This window comes from Hypomesus transpacificus, chromosome 4, assembly GCF_021917145.1.
Source record: "Hypomesus transpacificus isolate Combined female chromosome 4, fHypTra1, whole genome shotgun sequence".
Classification (NCBI taxonomy): domain Eukaryota; kingdom Metazoa; phylum Chordata; class Actinopteri; order Osmeriformes; family Osmeridae; genus Hypomesus; species Hypomesus transpacificus.
The window spans coordinates 6,350,154-6,364,322 of NC_061063.1; the positions used below are offsets into that span (position 1 = coordinate 6,350,154).

General features: G+C 42.8%; 1 protein-coding gene across 3 annotated transcripts; it reads right to left on the reverse strand.

Moving 5' to 3' along the window:
- Positions 1–1,897: 1,897 nt before the first annotated feature.
- sfpq (splicing factor proline/glutamine-rich) lies at positions 1,898–13,608 on the reverse strand. Of its 3 annotated transcripts, none has more exons than XM_047018781.1 (12): positions 12,843–13,608; positions 12,135–12,323; positions 11,738–12,039; positions 11,555–11,650; positions 10,937–11,133; positions 10,737–10,821; positions 10,459–10,573; positions 10,177–10,228; positions 9,852–9,958; positions 2,413–2,464; positions 2,167–2,254; positions 1,898–2,018 (listed from the first exon to the last, which is right to left on the reverse strand). In XM_047018781.1, exons 1-10 carry the CDS (start codon positions 13,467–13,469, stop codon positions 2,438–2,440), a joined length of 1,797 nt encoding a protein of 598 aa, XP_046874737.1. In that variant the 5' UTR covers positions 13,470–13,608; the 3' UTR covers positions 1,898–2,018; positions 2,167–2,254; positions 2,413–2,437. The 3 variants fall into 3 exon arrangements, with proteins under 3 accessions (XP_046874737.1, XP_046874738.1, XP_046874736.1); XM_047018782.1 differs by having other exon boundaries at positions 2,163–2,254; XM_047018780.1 differs by lacking the exons at positions 1,898–2,018; positions 2,167–2,254; positions 2,413–2,464 and adding an exon at positions 6,815–7,291.
- Between the last annotated feature and the right edge of the window lie 561 nt (positions 13,609–14,169).

Sequence of the window (14,169 nt, forward strand, 5' to 3'; positions counted from 1 at the left end):
CACTACATGGTTACTGTTGTGAATAGAAGCAGATCGTCTTCCCTCACCTGAGATTTATGGCTGGGAAGCTGCTCTGTAGTCAAAACAAACTCAAGTAAAGTAGTGTTCTGGTGACAAGAGGTATGTTTGAGGGCTAAAAGGAAGGACCCGAGCAGTGTCATTGACTGCAAAAAACTCAATCTAATTTCCTGGATTTTAGATTAGTCAAGTTCAGCCAACTAAACCTTTAATTGACTACTAAATAAAAATATTCCCATCCTCCAATTGAGGGATCCTAAAAGCCCAACCCTGTTCCTTACAGAAATACAGAATTTACAGTAACTGACAATAATGTTCTGCAATAACTGACAATAAATATTTATTCCATCGTCCATTCTCTTACCTGAAGCACCACTTTATCTTTTTATCTTTATACCGTGGTGCTGTAGAGACATAGTGCATGTCTTTGTGGAGCAGTATCACCTTACCTGAGTGGAGTGACGGTGGTCTGCCTGCGGGGGGGCTTGCCTGCAGCCAAAGAAGGCAGTCTGAGAGGGTCCCTGGGTCGGGCTTCTGTGACCGAGAGCAAGGGTGGCATGGAGCTGGACAGAAGGTAGGTACGGACCAGGGCCCGGCTCCTCTGCATGGCCTTGTGGTGCCACAGTCCGCCGGTGCCCAGGCCCGTAGGGGCACCAGGCGCCGAGCTCATCTCTCCCCTCCACAGAACCAGACTTTAGAGACTGATCACACACACACACTCGCTCTCTCTCACACACACTCAAACTCCCTGTCTGCTCTCAGACACCGAGTGCACTGGCGCCCCTGGGGGCCTGCATGTGGCCAGTTGGGGTTATCAATGATGCATGCCCATGAAAGATGCATCAGAGAGGCTGGTCTCTCTAGACCGTTGAGACACCACTACCTACATACGTTACCCCCCTCCCTCCCTTTCCCTGTTTCTGAGGTCAGCTTACACAGGCAGGTGGTACATAGATGGACAGGGGCAAGTGGATATGGGACCTATAGGAAATCGGATGACATTGTTCATGTGCTATAGATGATACTATGTAGCATTTTTCCTAAATAAAGTTGCAAGTATCAAGTCTGGGAGGGTTCTGTGCGTTGTTTGCCCGAATCATGTTCATCAATATTCTTCAGTTGTTCAAAGCTGGAATGTTTAATTTAAAATATGCAATATTTAAATACCTTACCATTGAAATTTGATGAATGCTATGCCACAAAAAAGTTGAATGTCTTTACAGTAAGTTATATAAGAAAAGGCTCATTTTTGTACAGTAATTACCGATAAATATTTCAGTTAAATTATCCCTCAAATCGTTCAGTACCAGCCATCACCACTGTGTCTAAGATCATTAACTCAACTCCTTTATGGCATTAAGTGCCATCACCAATTAAGCTAAAATCATTTTCTGGAACAAATACCAAAAGACTCATGCTTGTACAGACGCTCTACCCATCTGTAACCAAAGCCACACAAAAGGAGAGTGCCAGGGTGCAACAGGTCAGCCCAAACAAAACCGACCCACATTCTGGCTGTCTTCTTGGGCCTGGCTGTCTCAGCTTGCAGCCTCCCTGACCGCGAGCCTGGACCTTCTCCAGGGTTGACAGCCAACCCACAGGATGCAGATGTGATCCGGGCTCTGGGAAACAAGGCACCTTGGCCTTCACTGTAACTGGACTGTACTTCAACATGACAACCAAGGCGTGTCAGCCAGATGTACAACAGGCTGAGAGAGTTGAGTAGATCTACAGGTTATTTATATGTAGTTTGATGGCTTGACAACTTTGAGATGATCAGGCTACCAACAGATGAATATTGATAATACATGACTCATGTCCTATGTCTAAGAATATACTAATTACTCTAAAATACATTTGATACAATAAAAGACCAATCCCAGTTTACATTTTTTATTGCAAAAATGCAGAAAACAAGCTTTAATTGGGTGTCACACCATTGAAAGAACACCTCCTCTAGTACTCTGGAGCTCCACATGCTCTACCTGCACATCAGGAATCTGGAGAGTAAATCAGAAATACAGGAATTACAAAATAGATACATGACTGGCACATGAACAAATGTTACCGAATGTGAGCACTTGTTTGTGGTCAATTTTGATGTCCTTCGCCTGCAACATAACATTCCAGCTGAGAAATCTCACCTACCGTTCAGCATCCGTCCAGCCATTGGGCTACGAAGAGTCATCGTGCTGCCCTCTGCTTAGGTTTATACAGACATCAGTCTTCAGTTATTCTGCATTGAAAAAACATTAGATCAATTTACTACAGCCAGGATGAACAGAGAACATGTCCAATGACTGATTTAAGTGGTCAGTTTTGCTATCTAGTATATGATCTGGATCATAGACAAGGGAGACTACATGAATTACTGGGTTGTTGAAGGCAACTTACCATGTAGGAGACAGGCAGTCACTTCTCAGCCTCCCTCTATCACTTGAGTCTCCTGTGGTAAGACACACACAATGAGAGTGGAGCATGAACAAGGTCTACAAAACTCCTAAGATTCTACTTGTGTTTGTGTGCATTTTGGATGGCTAACCTACAGTCATTCGAGTTGAACGTTTAGGATATGCATGTCTAGATTGGACTACCATAAATAAAGTAGAAAAGAGGGATTCAGTGAATGTGTCAATGACTAACAATTTAACAAAATTGTATACAACAAAATTAATTAAATTCCTTTAACAAACTGCTGAGGGTAAAAATGGTTCAGAGTAACCTTCAGTCACATGAAAAAATAAATAAGTGTTTAAGAGAGAGGTGAAAGAGGTGAGAGAACTAGAGGTGAAGGTAAGCTTGACTTGATGGACTGAGACACTTCAGAAATGCTGTTACTGCAAAAACCCTGAAAGGGTTTAGGAGTTACATCAGAGCCATTTCACCTTAAAACATCAGGATGGCTATTTGCGGAGTCGATGGATCAGTCTGGCAGAACGCGTTTAGGGACAGGAGGGGGGGGGGTAGCCGTGTGGGAGGTGGGCATCGGCCCAGCGGTGGAGGCCAAGGGGCCTGGAGGGTAGTTCTGGCACCACACTCTGACTCTGGAGTAAGGAGAAGCGGCCATACCACTCAAGAAGTGAAGGCTATGGATGGGGGAATGGATCACAGTGCAGACAGTTGGCAGCCCACTGGGGGCTGCATCGATTGCTCACAGTGCTCGATGTACACGAAAGATTTTGTCCTGAAGACCAGCTGCTACAGACTCAATGCACACTTTTTAAGCTCCAGACAACAGTTCACATACAAGTCACACGGAAAGTTTGTCAAAGGTTCTGGTGAAACATTACAAATTGGCTGGCCGGTCACTGGCTTAGAATTAACTATAGAAGTACCAAAAAAAATTATAAACAAGATAAATGGATAAAAATGAATGTGTCAGGAAAGAAGTCCAAATGGATAAAGAAAAATACATCCTGGTCACATTATGAGCGAGTAGCCACATAGTTGAACAAGTATGAAAAGACTGGAGCCAACAGTCTCCCACACCCATCCCATGTTCCATCCACCCCCCCCCCCCCCCCCCCCCGTACCACACTGACGATGGCCATCACTTCCATTTCTTAATGGCTGAAAAATCTTTGAAAATACGCCCAGTTGTCAGATAATTCTGACATACACATAGGTTTCAGAACGACAATATAGCAGTGATCTGGATTGCTGACCTAAAATAGCTTGAGTTTTGTGTCTTATGTAGCAGTATGGTCCAGGAAATTCAATCTTGAAATCAATCACTTTGCTCTCCTGATATCGATCAACCCGTTTACAGTAGAAAACTCTTGATTGCATTGAATATTGTACAGCTGAATAGAGTTCCTAACAGTAGGTGAAACTAGGATGTCACACACAAACATGTAGTGCTCAAGTCACTGGTAATCAAGAGGCCCATACATTACTTGTTAAAAACTGAGTATAAAACCAGTTATTCACACAAACAACCACAAAATGGAGTTAACCCACTTCATTCCAAATCTCTGAAAACCTCATGTAAGACCAGATGTACTATAAAAGTGATAACTGGAAATCACTGAATATGCATCTTCTGTGAACCTGCCAAAATCATACATAAAAAAAAAAAGAATCTTTCTTACAACTGGAAGTGTCTGCATTAAGAGGCAGACCTCTAATATACCCCTTACCAATTCTATAATATAGGTTAAACTGGTACTACAGGGTGATGAGAGCAAGCCCAATTAAACATCCAGCTCAATTGGTACACAGCCTAACGGTAAGTGTCCACTACAGCGGAGCGACACGTCGGCTTCCAATTCATTTTCAATGAAACCGGGCATTGACGCTCCCACAATGCCCTACACAAGCTTCAATGACCGGAAAATGAATTGGAATCCGACGCCCACTCGCCACCCGCTCCGCTGTAGTGGACACGCACCGTAAGAGCATCTAAGTATGAAGTACATACAACCGCAATGATATCAAATATGACCAAAAAAAGCTGTACTGTCGTAGAGACTCATGTCCACATGCCAAAAGGTGTTTGAGCACCTCCTACCTTTTCTGATCCTCTCAGAAGTATTTGCTGCCTCAATACACTGAGTGGATTGGCGTGTATCTCAAATATGATGGCGTCTGTCCGCAGTTACACAAACCTACATTACTCAACGAGCCAGTGACACAGCCACCCACATAAACGCTTGCTTAAGTACAGAGACCAGTTGAAGTGAGAGGAGTGCCACAAAACTTCACGCGCTAAAACACACACACACACATCGCCATGAGTCCACAGACAAGAGGGCAGGGGGCAGAGGAGTACTGCACTGTGAATCCATTCTTCAGGAGTGTGATGCCAGAAGCCCTGTAGAGTCTTTCCCCACAAAACAGTGGGGTGACAGAGAGAGATAGAAGTTAAGTTTGGGTATATTTTCCAATATTTTTTTTAAATCATAAACATGGGACACTTACCTTTTCAGCAGATCTGTTAGCATACCTCTTGCTGCAAACAAGTCCAGGCTCTACTGTCCACTGACTTCTGCAGTACTACTCATCATCCTCAACGTAACCAACTGCCGGAGCCTCAACTGTGGAATGGGGCTGTCTGGGCTGTGGTTTTTGCCTCTACTGCACAGCTACTGCACCCCCATGCACTCAAGACACATGACACAGACAAGAGACAAGCCATTCGCTCCCCACAACTCAGTACCACAGGTCTCTTGCTTCTGAAGGATGAAGAACGAAGGTATATGGGAGGGGAAGGCCCGCCGGAGAGTTTCAGCAGTTCCACTACAATGGTTCTGGGAATGATCCCCTTTTCCAAGCCAGGACAAGATTCTACAAACCAAATATTGAACTAAGTGTTCTTCATGTTTTTGTTTATTGGTAAACTAGTTCACTGCAAAGCAAACTGGAGTACGCTTAAATGATAACGGTCAGACACTTTTGCCAAAGTAGTTTTGTTCACTTTAGACGGCTATTTCTCCATCTCGGTCTCCTCTTCGTTGCACTTTATCTGACATGCCTAGTTACTTAAGGGTAAGCTTTCACTTGGTTGGCTACAAAGAACACAATATTAATTTTAAGGTATGTGAACCCAGGCAATTGAATACTTCAACTAAGACCTAAACAGTTGCCAGAGTTTAGTTTTGCTATGTCATCTTAGAGGCATGTCCAGATTTCACTAGCTGAAGGACAGTATACCTAAAAACAAAGGAATCATTAATATCTCCTAATATGGGATGCCAGATCTAACTACTGGTCATGTTATAAGGCCAGGCTAGATGACAGTCAAAGTAAATGAAACATTACTAGACATTCAAGGGATATCTTGACTTCAGTTCTCCAACAGTGTCGTTTTGCCATTTATAGATTTGTTTTCACCCAATGGATCCATTACAATCCCTATGAGATGCAAGAAAGAATTTACAGGACTAAACTGTGGTTTCTTGGTCTCCCTTACAGCCTGCAATGACCTCTCAGATGGACACCTGTTAAAAGAAATGTACAGAGAACCAACACACAGAAATAGCATTACAAGTGTTCAGGTTTGCATGAGCTGGTCTCCAAAGACCTGACAATCTCCAGATGGATGGACGGACGATATGAATACTGTGATGTCAGGAAAAATGAGAAGTGCATCAAATGAACTAAGGCCAAAGTATCAGTCACAGGCCCATTCAAGTGAACAGATGATTTCCAGCATTTATGCTTGAGCCATTTTACCTTGGAAAGTCTACATCGTGATATGTTGCGGTTCTGAACATTAACTACTGTTTTGTTGATTTGATACATTTTAGAGCAGCGATTAAATGAAATTTAAATCAAATGGGCAACAATCTAAAAGCCCAATAACGAGTTGTGTAACATAGTAAATGTGTAGCCAAGTAACGTGAATGGAAAACAATTTGACAGACGTGTATTTTTGTCAACAGAAACCACAGCGCAATTTTCAATTCATGTAATTCGGCATTCACCACACACAAATTTGACAAGTTGCATCCAAACTCAAACTTCCAAGTAAGTATGCCTTCAAATTAAGTTGTCAACCTGCAACCTCAACCTGTCCAGGAAACCAACAACAAGCGCCAAGATTTCTGTTGCCAAAAAAATCCACTGTCTGCTGTGCCAAGGCTACATCTAAGGCTCCAAGGTTTTATCGATGCACCATTTATACTGCCGTTTTGTTCCATAATCCACATGGAATTATAAATCTCCATTAAAACTGAATATATCTTAATTTAGCAAGTCTCCATACTACAAGACAACTTAACTCCTAGAACTAGGAAGTTGGGTTCGGAACCATAAAAAAGGTCAAAATGATATTTGCAGAGAATTTGGAGAGAACCAATTTGTAGTTTTTATTGTATTACATGTTTAACTTCCAAAATTTGAAATGGCACAAAACACAGCCATAGAAAGGTGAGAGAACGTTACAATTATCACCACTTACGACACGAGTCACAGAGCATGATACACCTGGATAAGAAATAATACATGGATGAGCGCTAACTGGATCACAGAAGGTGGTCCAACAATTTTTTTTATACTACTCTAAATACAAAATAAAACGAAAAACTACCTAAACTTGCCATAAAATGTATAAGTCTTCAGGCTAAAATGCAGGAACACTTTCAACTTAAATACAATAATGATTCAAGGTATTCAGAGAATCTCTACACAAAAGCGCTGCTTTGAGAATGACACTAAACTTTTAAAAACGAGGCTTCTTGGCCGGCCCATCAAACTCCTCACGGACCCTGCCAAACCCTTGGTTATTGGGGCCCATTCCCCTAGGACCACCTTGGGGGAAACGCTCATTGCGCTGTGTGGATCAAAGTTAAAAGCAACAATAGCCGTTTGGAAGGTAGGAGGGATGAGGCAATAGGCCAGTGCAATGGCACACAGTTCAAGTCCATATGCCCCCATATGCAGGGGAGAGGTGTAAGGGGGTGTAGATATAAATAGTTGGAGCGTAAAGAGATTTTACAAAAAAAGTAACCAGCCGGAGACACATCCGTAGGTAACGTTCGTTGAAATAGTTCCAATATGAAGATCCACGGGTGCCACAGGTAACATACGGAGAAGGAAGAAAGGGTAATGTTTTCGTTAGTCAGTGCCTGTCCTAGACTGGTGATGCATGCTAATGGCTGAGCTAACCTACACCACCAGTGGCATTTTTTTCCAAGCCACTACTTGCACACACGAGTGCCCTAATATTTGGGATTGTACAGGCCTACTGATTCCAATATTCCCCAGTACATAACTTACTATTAGTACTTAACACTGGGTTGATTACAAACTATGAGTGGACAATGTTTTATGCACCAGTTCTCCAAAACTGTTGTGCCAAAGGAATTGGTCCAATATATGGATACCTGCCTTACTCTTGTTGTCGGGTATGCCTCTATTTTTGTTGCACATGAACAGGTTCAACTTGGTGCCTGAACATTCTATAAAACGTATTTAGTAGGTCAGTAAAGCAGTCTGTATGATTATTTTCTGGGGCATAGTTTATGTCTGGTTTAAGACTGGGCTGTTAACAAATGTAGCCAAGTTATAAGTTGTCGTTTTACCTTACTATAGCCTAATAAAAATATCACAATCAATTTATTCTTAGTGTGGAAATAAATTACTACTACAGATGTACATGTATTGGGTTGTTCCTGATCTTTCATACGCTAATTGATACTGTAGTGCAGAGACAGTGTCCACATATCCCATTCATCGTGTTCAAGTTTTAGGCTTAGCTACTAAGCTAGTTTTATTGTTTATTTTACACATTGTTACATCGACATTTTGTTTGTGTTGTAATCCAAAAGTGGTCGTCACCAAGTAAGGATTTAGAACCCCAAATTATTCTGTCTTCCACTCAGCTAGTGCAACCAGCCCTTGGGGGCCTGACCAAATGGCACATCCAGGATATGTGAGCGGTTGTGTGTAATTTCATTTAACTTTGCTAGATGCGGGTTTAAAAATGTGGCATTACTGAGCAATATGAAATAAAACCATGTTTGAAAACATTCATCCAGTTATTATGGACCTTTTTCCTAAATGTAAATGTTCCTGATGTAAAGCTTGTTATAACATGTAAGACCATAGGGTTTGCCATTACAGCGTAGCCAAATGTTGACTAAGAACACAACTTTAGTCATATACCATAGTGGCACAACCCTGTAGAAGCTGTAGGAAATCCATTAAGTTCTCGATCACAAGTTATAGAAATGCAAACTACCAAGTGTCCACTTGCATATCATGCATACGCTAAATAGCCAACATGGCCCCTTAAGAATCATTGATTTTCAATAAACTTACATCAGAAACCGGCAAAAACAGATTCTGAAGACACAGGTAAAAAACAAAAACGGACCTTTATGCATGGACCAAAGTACCAAAAAAAAGAAAAGAAATCAACACTAATTTTAAAAAAAAGTTGCCTTGTGGCTTAACGGTTTTGTTCACTGCTTGCTTCTGCAATCCAATGACATCTACAATAGCCTACCTTTTTACATCCTAGCAATGGCTGAAACGGGGCATGTGCACCCCAGTGTACATCCAAGTATGCAAACCTGTCAAAAGGCCATGCCTGCCTCCATCCCTCAGTTCATGACCATAGCAGTCAGCAACTTCCACCAAATGTTTCACTGATTAGTTTTTTTTTTTTTTTTTAAGAATTATGCTTAAAAGAAGTCAACCAGCACTAAACCACTTCAACTGAATTGCTTGTCTCCAAAAACATGGCTGGGCAAACATGACAACTACGTAGCTGATCCATGCCACAGCGAAAGCAGGATGTTCTCAAACTCATCGCACTGCCGCCCACGCAAACATTCACAGGGTTCTTCCCATGCCACATGATTCCACTCATGTTGGGTAGCTAAAGTTTACTGGCTTGGTATGGTTAAGTGGTGTGACCACTAAATAGTAGCAACCCATTCCCCACAAAAAACATAAGAAAAATGCTGCCCGTTCACATCTCGTTGCTGAGAAAACGTGCCTGTCAGGCTCACACAAGACAGGGCTTGCAATGGAGGTCTGTTACACGTGAATCACAGAGTTCTGGGGATGGTCGCAATTTATTAGGTTTAGTGCAGGTTGACTCTTTTCAGACAAAGACGACATAATGTGAATGGAGGAATTGAGGGGGCAAGCTGTTGGTGGCTACTCATTGAGTGCAGAGTTTGATTTATCCCCAAGATAAATCAGGAAGACAAACACCTTTCATTCCTAAATAAGTTTCCTGAGTGAAAAGTGAGATAGGTCAGACACAGGCTTGAGTCAAGCCTCTCACATATCTTCAGTTGCCACTCTCACAATTGGTGCTACACCGGCAGCATAGACTAGGCCGAACACCGAACACTGTTCTCTTAGTGAGGATACATTACCATTTCGTTCCCCATGGCACCTCCTGCAGGGCCGCCCCTGCCCTGATGTCCCTCGAAGCCCATCCCACCCATTGGGAACTTTTGGTTAGGGCTGCCAAAAGGAATTTCTAATAGGGACAAAAGGACTAAATGTCAACACACACAAAAATAAAGTGTCAGGCATGCCCTTATGGGGCTATGTCATCAGAACTCTCAATATGTGTCAAGGTGTAGAAATAAAATAACCAATATTTTATTTATTATTGATGATTTCATATTTAAGTTCATTCCAGATATTGAGCACAATTGGTTTGCAAAGGAAACTAATTGGAAATGACAAACTAACCTGGCATGCCGCCCATGGCTCCACCAGCATTCATCCTCATCTCTCTCTCCCTCTGTGACAGAAAAAACATCAGAATATACACAATGGCCAACCAAGGCTTTACAGTATTGGTTAGGTAGATCTAAGGTCAACAGAGCTCTGCATTAAAGTGGGGCATGGTTAATCACCCGTGGTGGCTTCACAGTATTAGAAGTTCTGGAATCAAAGTACAAGTACCGTTTTTTTAAGCACTGCAGCACTTTTGCTTACGTTTTATTGCGATGCCAGGCTACCTGCACTTACATTGTCCATGAAGTTTCCCATTCTGTAGTTCTCCTCTCGCTGGCGTCTCATCTGCTCCTCCATCTCCCTCTGGCGAAGCATCTCCTCCTCTCGCCTGCGACGCTCCTCTTCTTGTCTGCAATCCAACACAAAATATTTCACCAACTAGATAGTGTTCATTGGTAACAAAATGTCTTACTTGCAATAAAAAAATAAAAATAAAAAGAGGGACTGTAAAAGTGTTTTAATTAGTATAACAGGAAATTTGCCATGTGAATGGCAGTGGGGTAGGAACCAACCTGATCTGCATCTCTTTCCTTTTCTGCATCTCCTGACTGTGCATTTCCTCCATGCGGCGAAGCTCCTCCTGACGCCGAAGCAGGTCTGGGTAAACAAGGAAAAACAAGTCAGCCACATCAAACACCAACCAAAACATTTATCCTAAAATAATAATAGCAGTAATAATAGACAGGACTCTGAGGAGGCATACTACACTTGCCTTGGCGGAGCATGTTAGCCTGGTGCTCATGGAAGGCATCGTCCATCTCTCCCTCCAGCTTCTCCCTGGCCTCTCTTATATTTTTCTCCACCTGCTGTCTCTGCTGCTTCTCCATCTCATCCAGGGACTTCCAGCGTTTCGAGTACTCAAACTCGAATGTGCCAGGCCGGGCAAAGCGAGGCGGCTCCTCTCTCTCTCTGAAGAGTGAGCAACAGGGGTGGGTGATGTAAAATGTACTTGGAAATGTTTGTCTTTAATTTAAACATTTGCAAACAAAATACAAATAGTATCTTTATAAATAGTATTTCTGAAAGAAAATCTTGAGGATTTATCAGTGTTTTGAGTTAATTAATTCAACAGCCAAATTGATTTGACAGCTGTGAAATGAACCACCCCTCCCCCACATCACATCCTCCCCCATCACATCTCAGATCTGCTGAGCACCACAGTGTGATTTAGGTATTTAGCATCATAAAGAGAAGCCAAGCAACATTCAATACTGATCAAACATTTCCAGTGTGAAGTCAATCCACCATCAAATAGGGGTGGTGCAATTAAAACAAATACATTAGTTAGCCATGTAAAGCAGTCAATGTTGTGGTAAAGACCATGCCATACTTTTGATAATTGGGGTTCTTTTGTGCCAGTTTCTCAGGTAGGCCATCTTCATCATCATACTGTTCAAGAGGCTCCACAACAATTGGACGAGGTGACCTGAGCAGATTGAAAGATATATAAATTAATCAGTATGATGCATAATGTAGTTAAAATAGGATGGACAGTCATGTACTTTATTCTTACGTGGTAAGCAAAAAAATTCCGTCACTGCAGCGGTCCAGGGCCTTGCGGGCTGCGGGTTTTGAAGCAAACTCAACGATGCCCTTGCCAGAAGAACGACCACGGTCATCTACAATAACCACTGCTCTCTCAACCAATCCGAACTGAGAAAAGGCCTCTTCAAGGAGTTCGTTGGAAACATATGGTGATAGGTTCTTCACGGACAGAGCAGCAGGGTGTGTTGCAAAGCGCACACGAAGCTGACGGCCCCTCATGGGGACATCATCCAGTTCAGCTTTTGCTATCTCTGCCAATGCACGGGACTCCTAAAACAAATATTTTGAGTTACTTTCCATTGTTATGTGCAAGTTACTTACTTAGAGCTATTCAAGGGGCACTCAACATTGAATTGTGATCTTACCAGCCGGATGAAACCAAATCCTTTGCTTTTGTTGAGGAATATCTCACTGGGCTCCCCATATTTAGCAAACAACTTCTTGAATTCATCGTCTGAGATATCGTTGGTCAGATTTCCGATGAAAAGTCGGCAACGTTGTGTGTAGGTTTTCTCACCAGGTTTCAACAGTAAGGATAACGTAGCTTTGAACTCCTGTAGATAAAGAAACGGGATAATAGTCAGCTCAATATTGTTGTTTCGTTAGCCAGCCAGCAAGCAAAAACTCTCCCACCATAACGAGAATAAATGAATCAACAAATAAAAATGCCAATCCAGTTAGTGTGGCAATGCTAAGGCTCAATAAATCTAGCGACAAAGGGAGTTGGATGTTAAGCTAGCCAGCTACCCACCCTCTGATAGCTACTGTGCGCATTTGAAGCCACATGCTAGCTTGGAAAGAACGTAGCTGGCTAACAAAATGGCGGATAGGCCTCATTTCCATGCCATAGCAAGAACCGAACACCAACGCTTGCTCAAATTAGTTAGCCAATTGTAGCTGTAGCTGCATTGTTCACGCGATTCACGACGACAAATCTTTTTTTTTTTTACACCTATCTAAATGCGTCCAAACCATCTATAAACATGTGTGCAATACATTTAATCGTTTACATCTAGCTCATAATAGACACCAGTTTAATACCATTATTTGATTTAGGCTAGCCTTAGCTCTACCTTGGGTGCACTGGTTTCTTCAACTCTGTCCATCTTCCGTTTTTGAGGTTCTTGCTTGGACCTAACCGTCGATGGTGATGCTTTCTGACCGTTTCCAACTCCTGGTTTTTGCAGATTCTTGTTCATTTGGTTAGGTTGTGGTGATGGGATTACAGGCTTCGGCGGGGGCGACGATAATACAGGTTTAGGTGGAGGAGACTGCATCTTTGGTGGTGGCGCAGCGGCCTGCTGTTGCTGTACGGCAGCGGCCTGTTGTTGCTGTGTGGCAGCGGATTGTTGCTGTGCGGCCTGCTGCTGCTGTTGTGCTGCAGCGGCCTGCTGCTGTATCTGTGCCGGGCCTTTCATGGTTAGCGCAGGGCCAGGGGTCGGGGGTGGCCGATTCAGTTGCTGAGCCAGACTTGGAGGTTGCTGTGGCTTCTGGTGGGTTAACTGCGGAACCTGGTTGGGTGGCTTTCCAAAGTTATTTCCAAGCTGTGGTCCACGGTTTTGAAATGGGAGCTGATTTTGATTTCTGAAGTTCGGGTTGCCCATTCCACCTCGCATAGCCCCAGGTCCAAGGCCGTTGCCTCGTCCGCCTCTTTGAAATCCTCCACCGCCACGATTTCTGTTAAACCTGTCCCTAGACATGTCGTTTGAGTACTGTTACAGCTTAAAGTATGTGTCAATAATGTATCTACGTCTTCTAACGCAATATTTCTATTGTCCAAAGGACCTGCCTCTTCTCCCACAAGATGGCGATTGAGTTTTTGATTTGGATGCTCTACGTGATTTGGCCGAAGGGGGAGGAACGCGTAGTTTGTGTACGCCCTACTACATTCATTGGTCAATTTCTAGTCATCTTCTTCTTGTTGTTGTTTTACAGCGTTTAACATTCAGTTTATTGGTGCATTACTGCCACCTGCACCGAAGTGTGGATCACACAACATAAAATTGCAATATAAATCCCCCAAACCTTAACCCTAAAAACATCCATACACACGTGCTAAACTAAATTGTATCTTCCATCCAATTACGTGGACTCTGGTCTCTCACCAATGTTCAGTAATCCTTTCAATATAAATTCCTATAAATTCACTATGTCAGTAGGGCATTCCCTGCTCTGGGCATGTCACCGTAGCCTCTGGGGGTCAATTTTGTATACTTTGATTGTGGTTAACTGAACTCCAAAGGCGGTGTATCGGTTGAACAGCTGTTTAATGTGCTTGAGACTGCATAGATCAAGCATTGAAATGATTCTCACCTACTTTGGAGGTGTGTCATTGACGGTTTAGCGTTCAAGGATAACAGGAACAAGGATAACACTTTTCAAAGTTGCAACGTTTTGTAG

Bases quoted from the DNA above. Each gene is read 5' to 3' on its own strand.
- sfpq (XM_047018780.1), bottom strand. From the start codon at position 13,469: ATGTCTAGGGACAGGTTTAACAGAAATCGTGGCGGTGGAGGATTTCAA. The intron at 12,040-12,134 runs GTAAGATCACAA...TATTTGTTTTAG, and splicing joins GATTTGGTTTCATCCGGCTG to GAGTCCCGTGCATTGGCAGA. The intron at 11,651-11,737 runs GTAAGAATAAAG...CAATCTGCTCAG, and splicing joins GGAATTTTTTTGCTTACCAC to GTCACCTCGTCCAATTGTTG.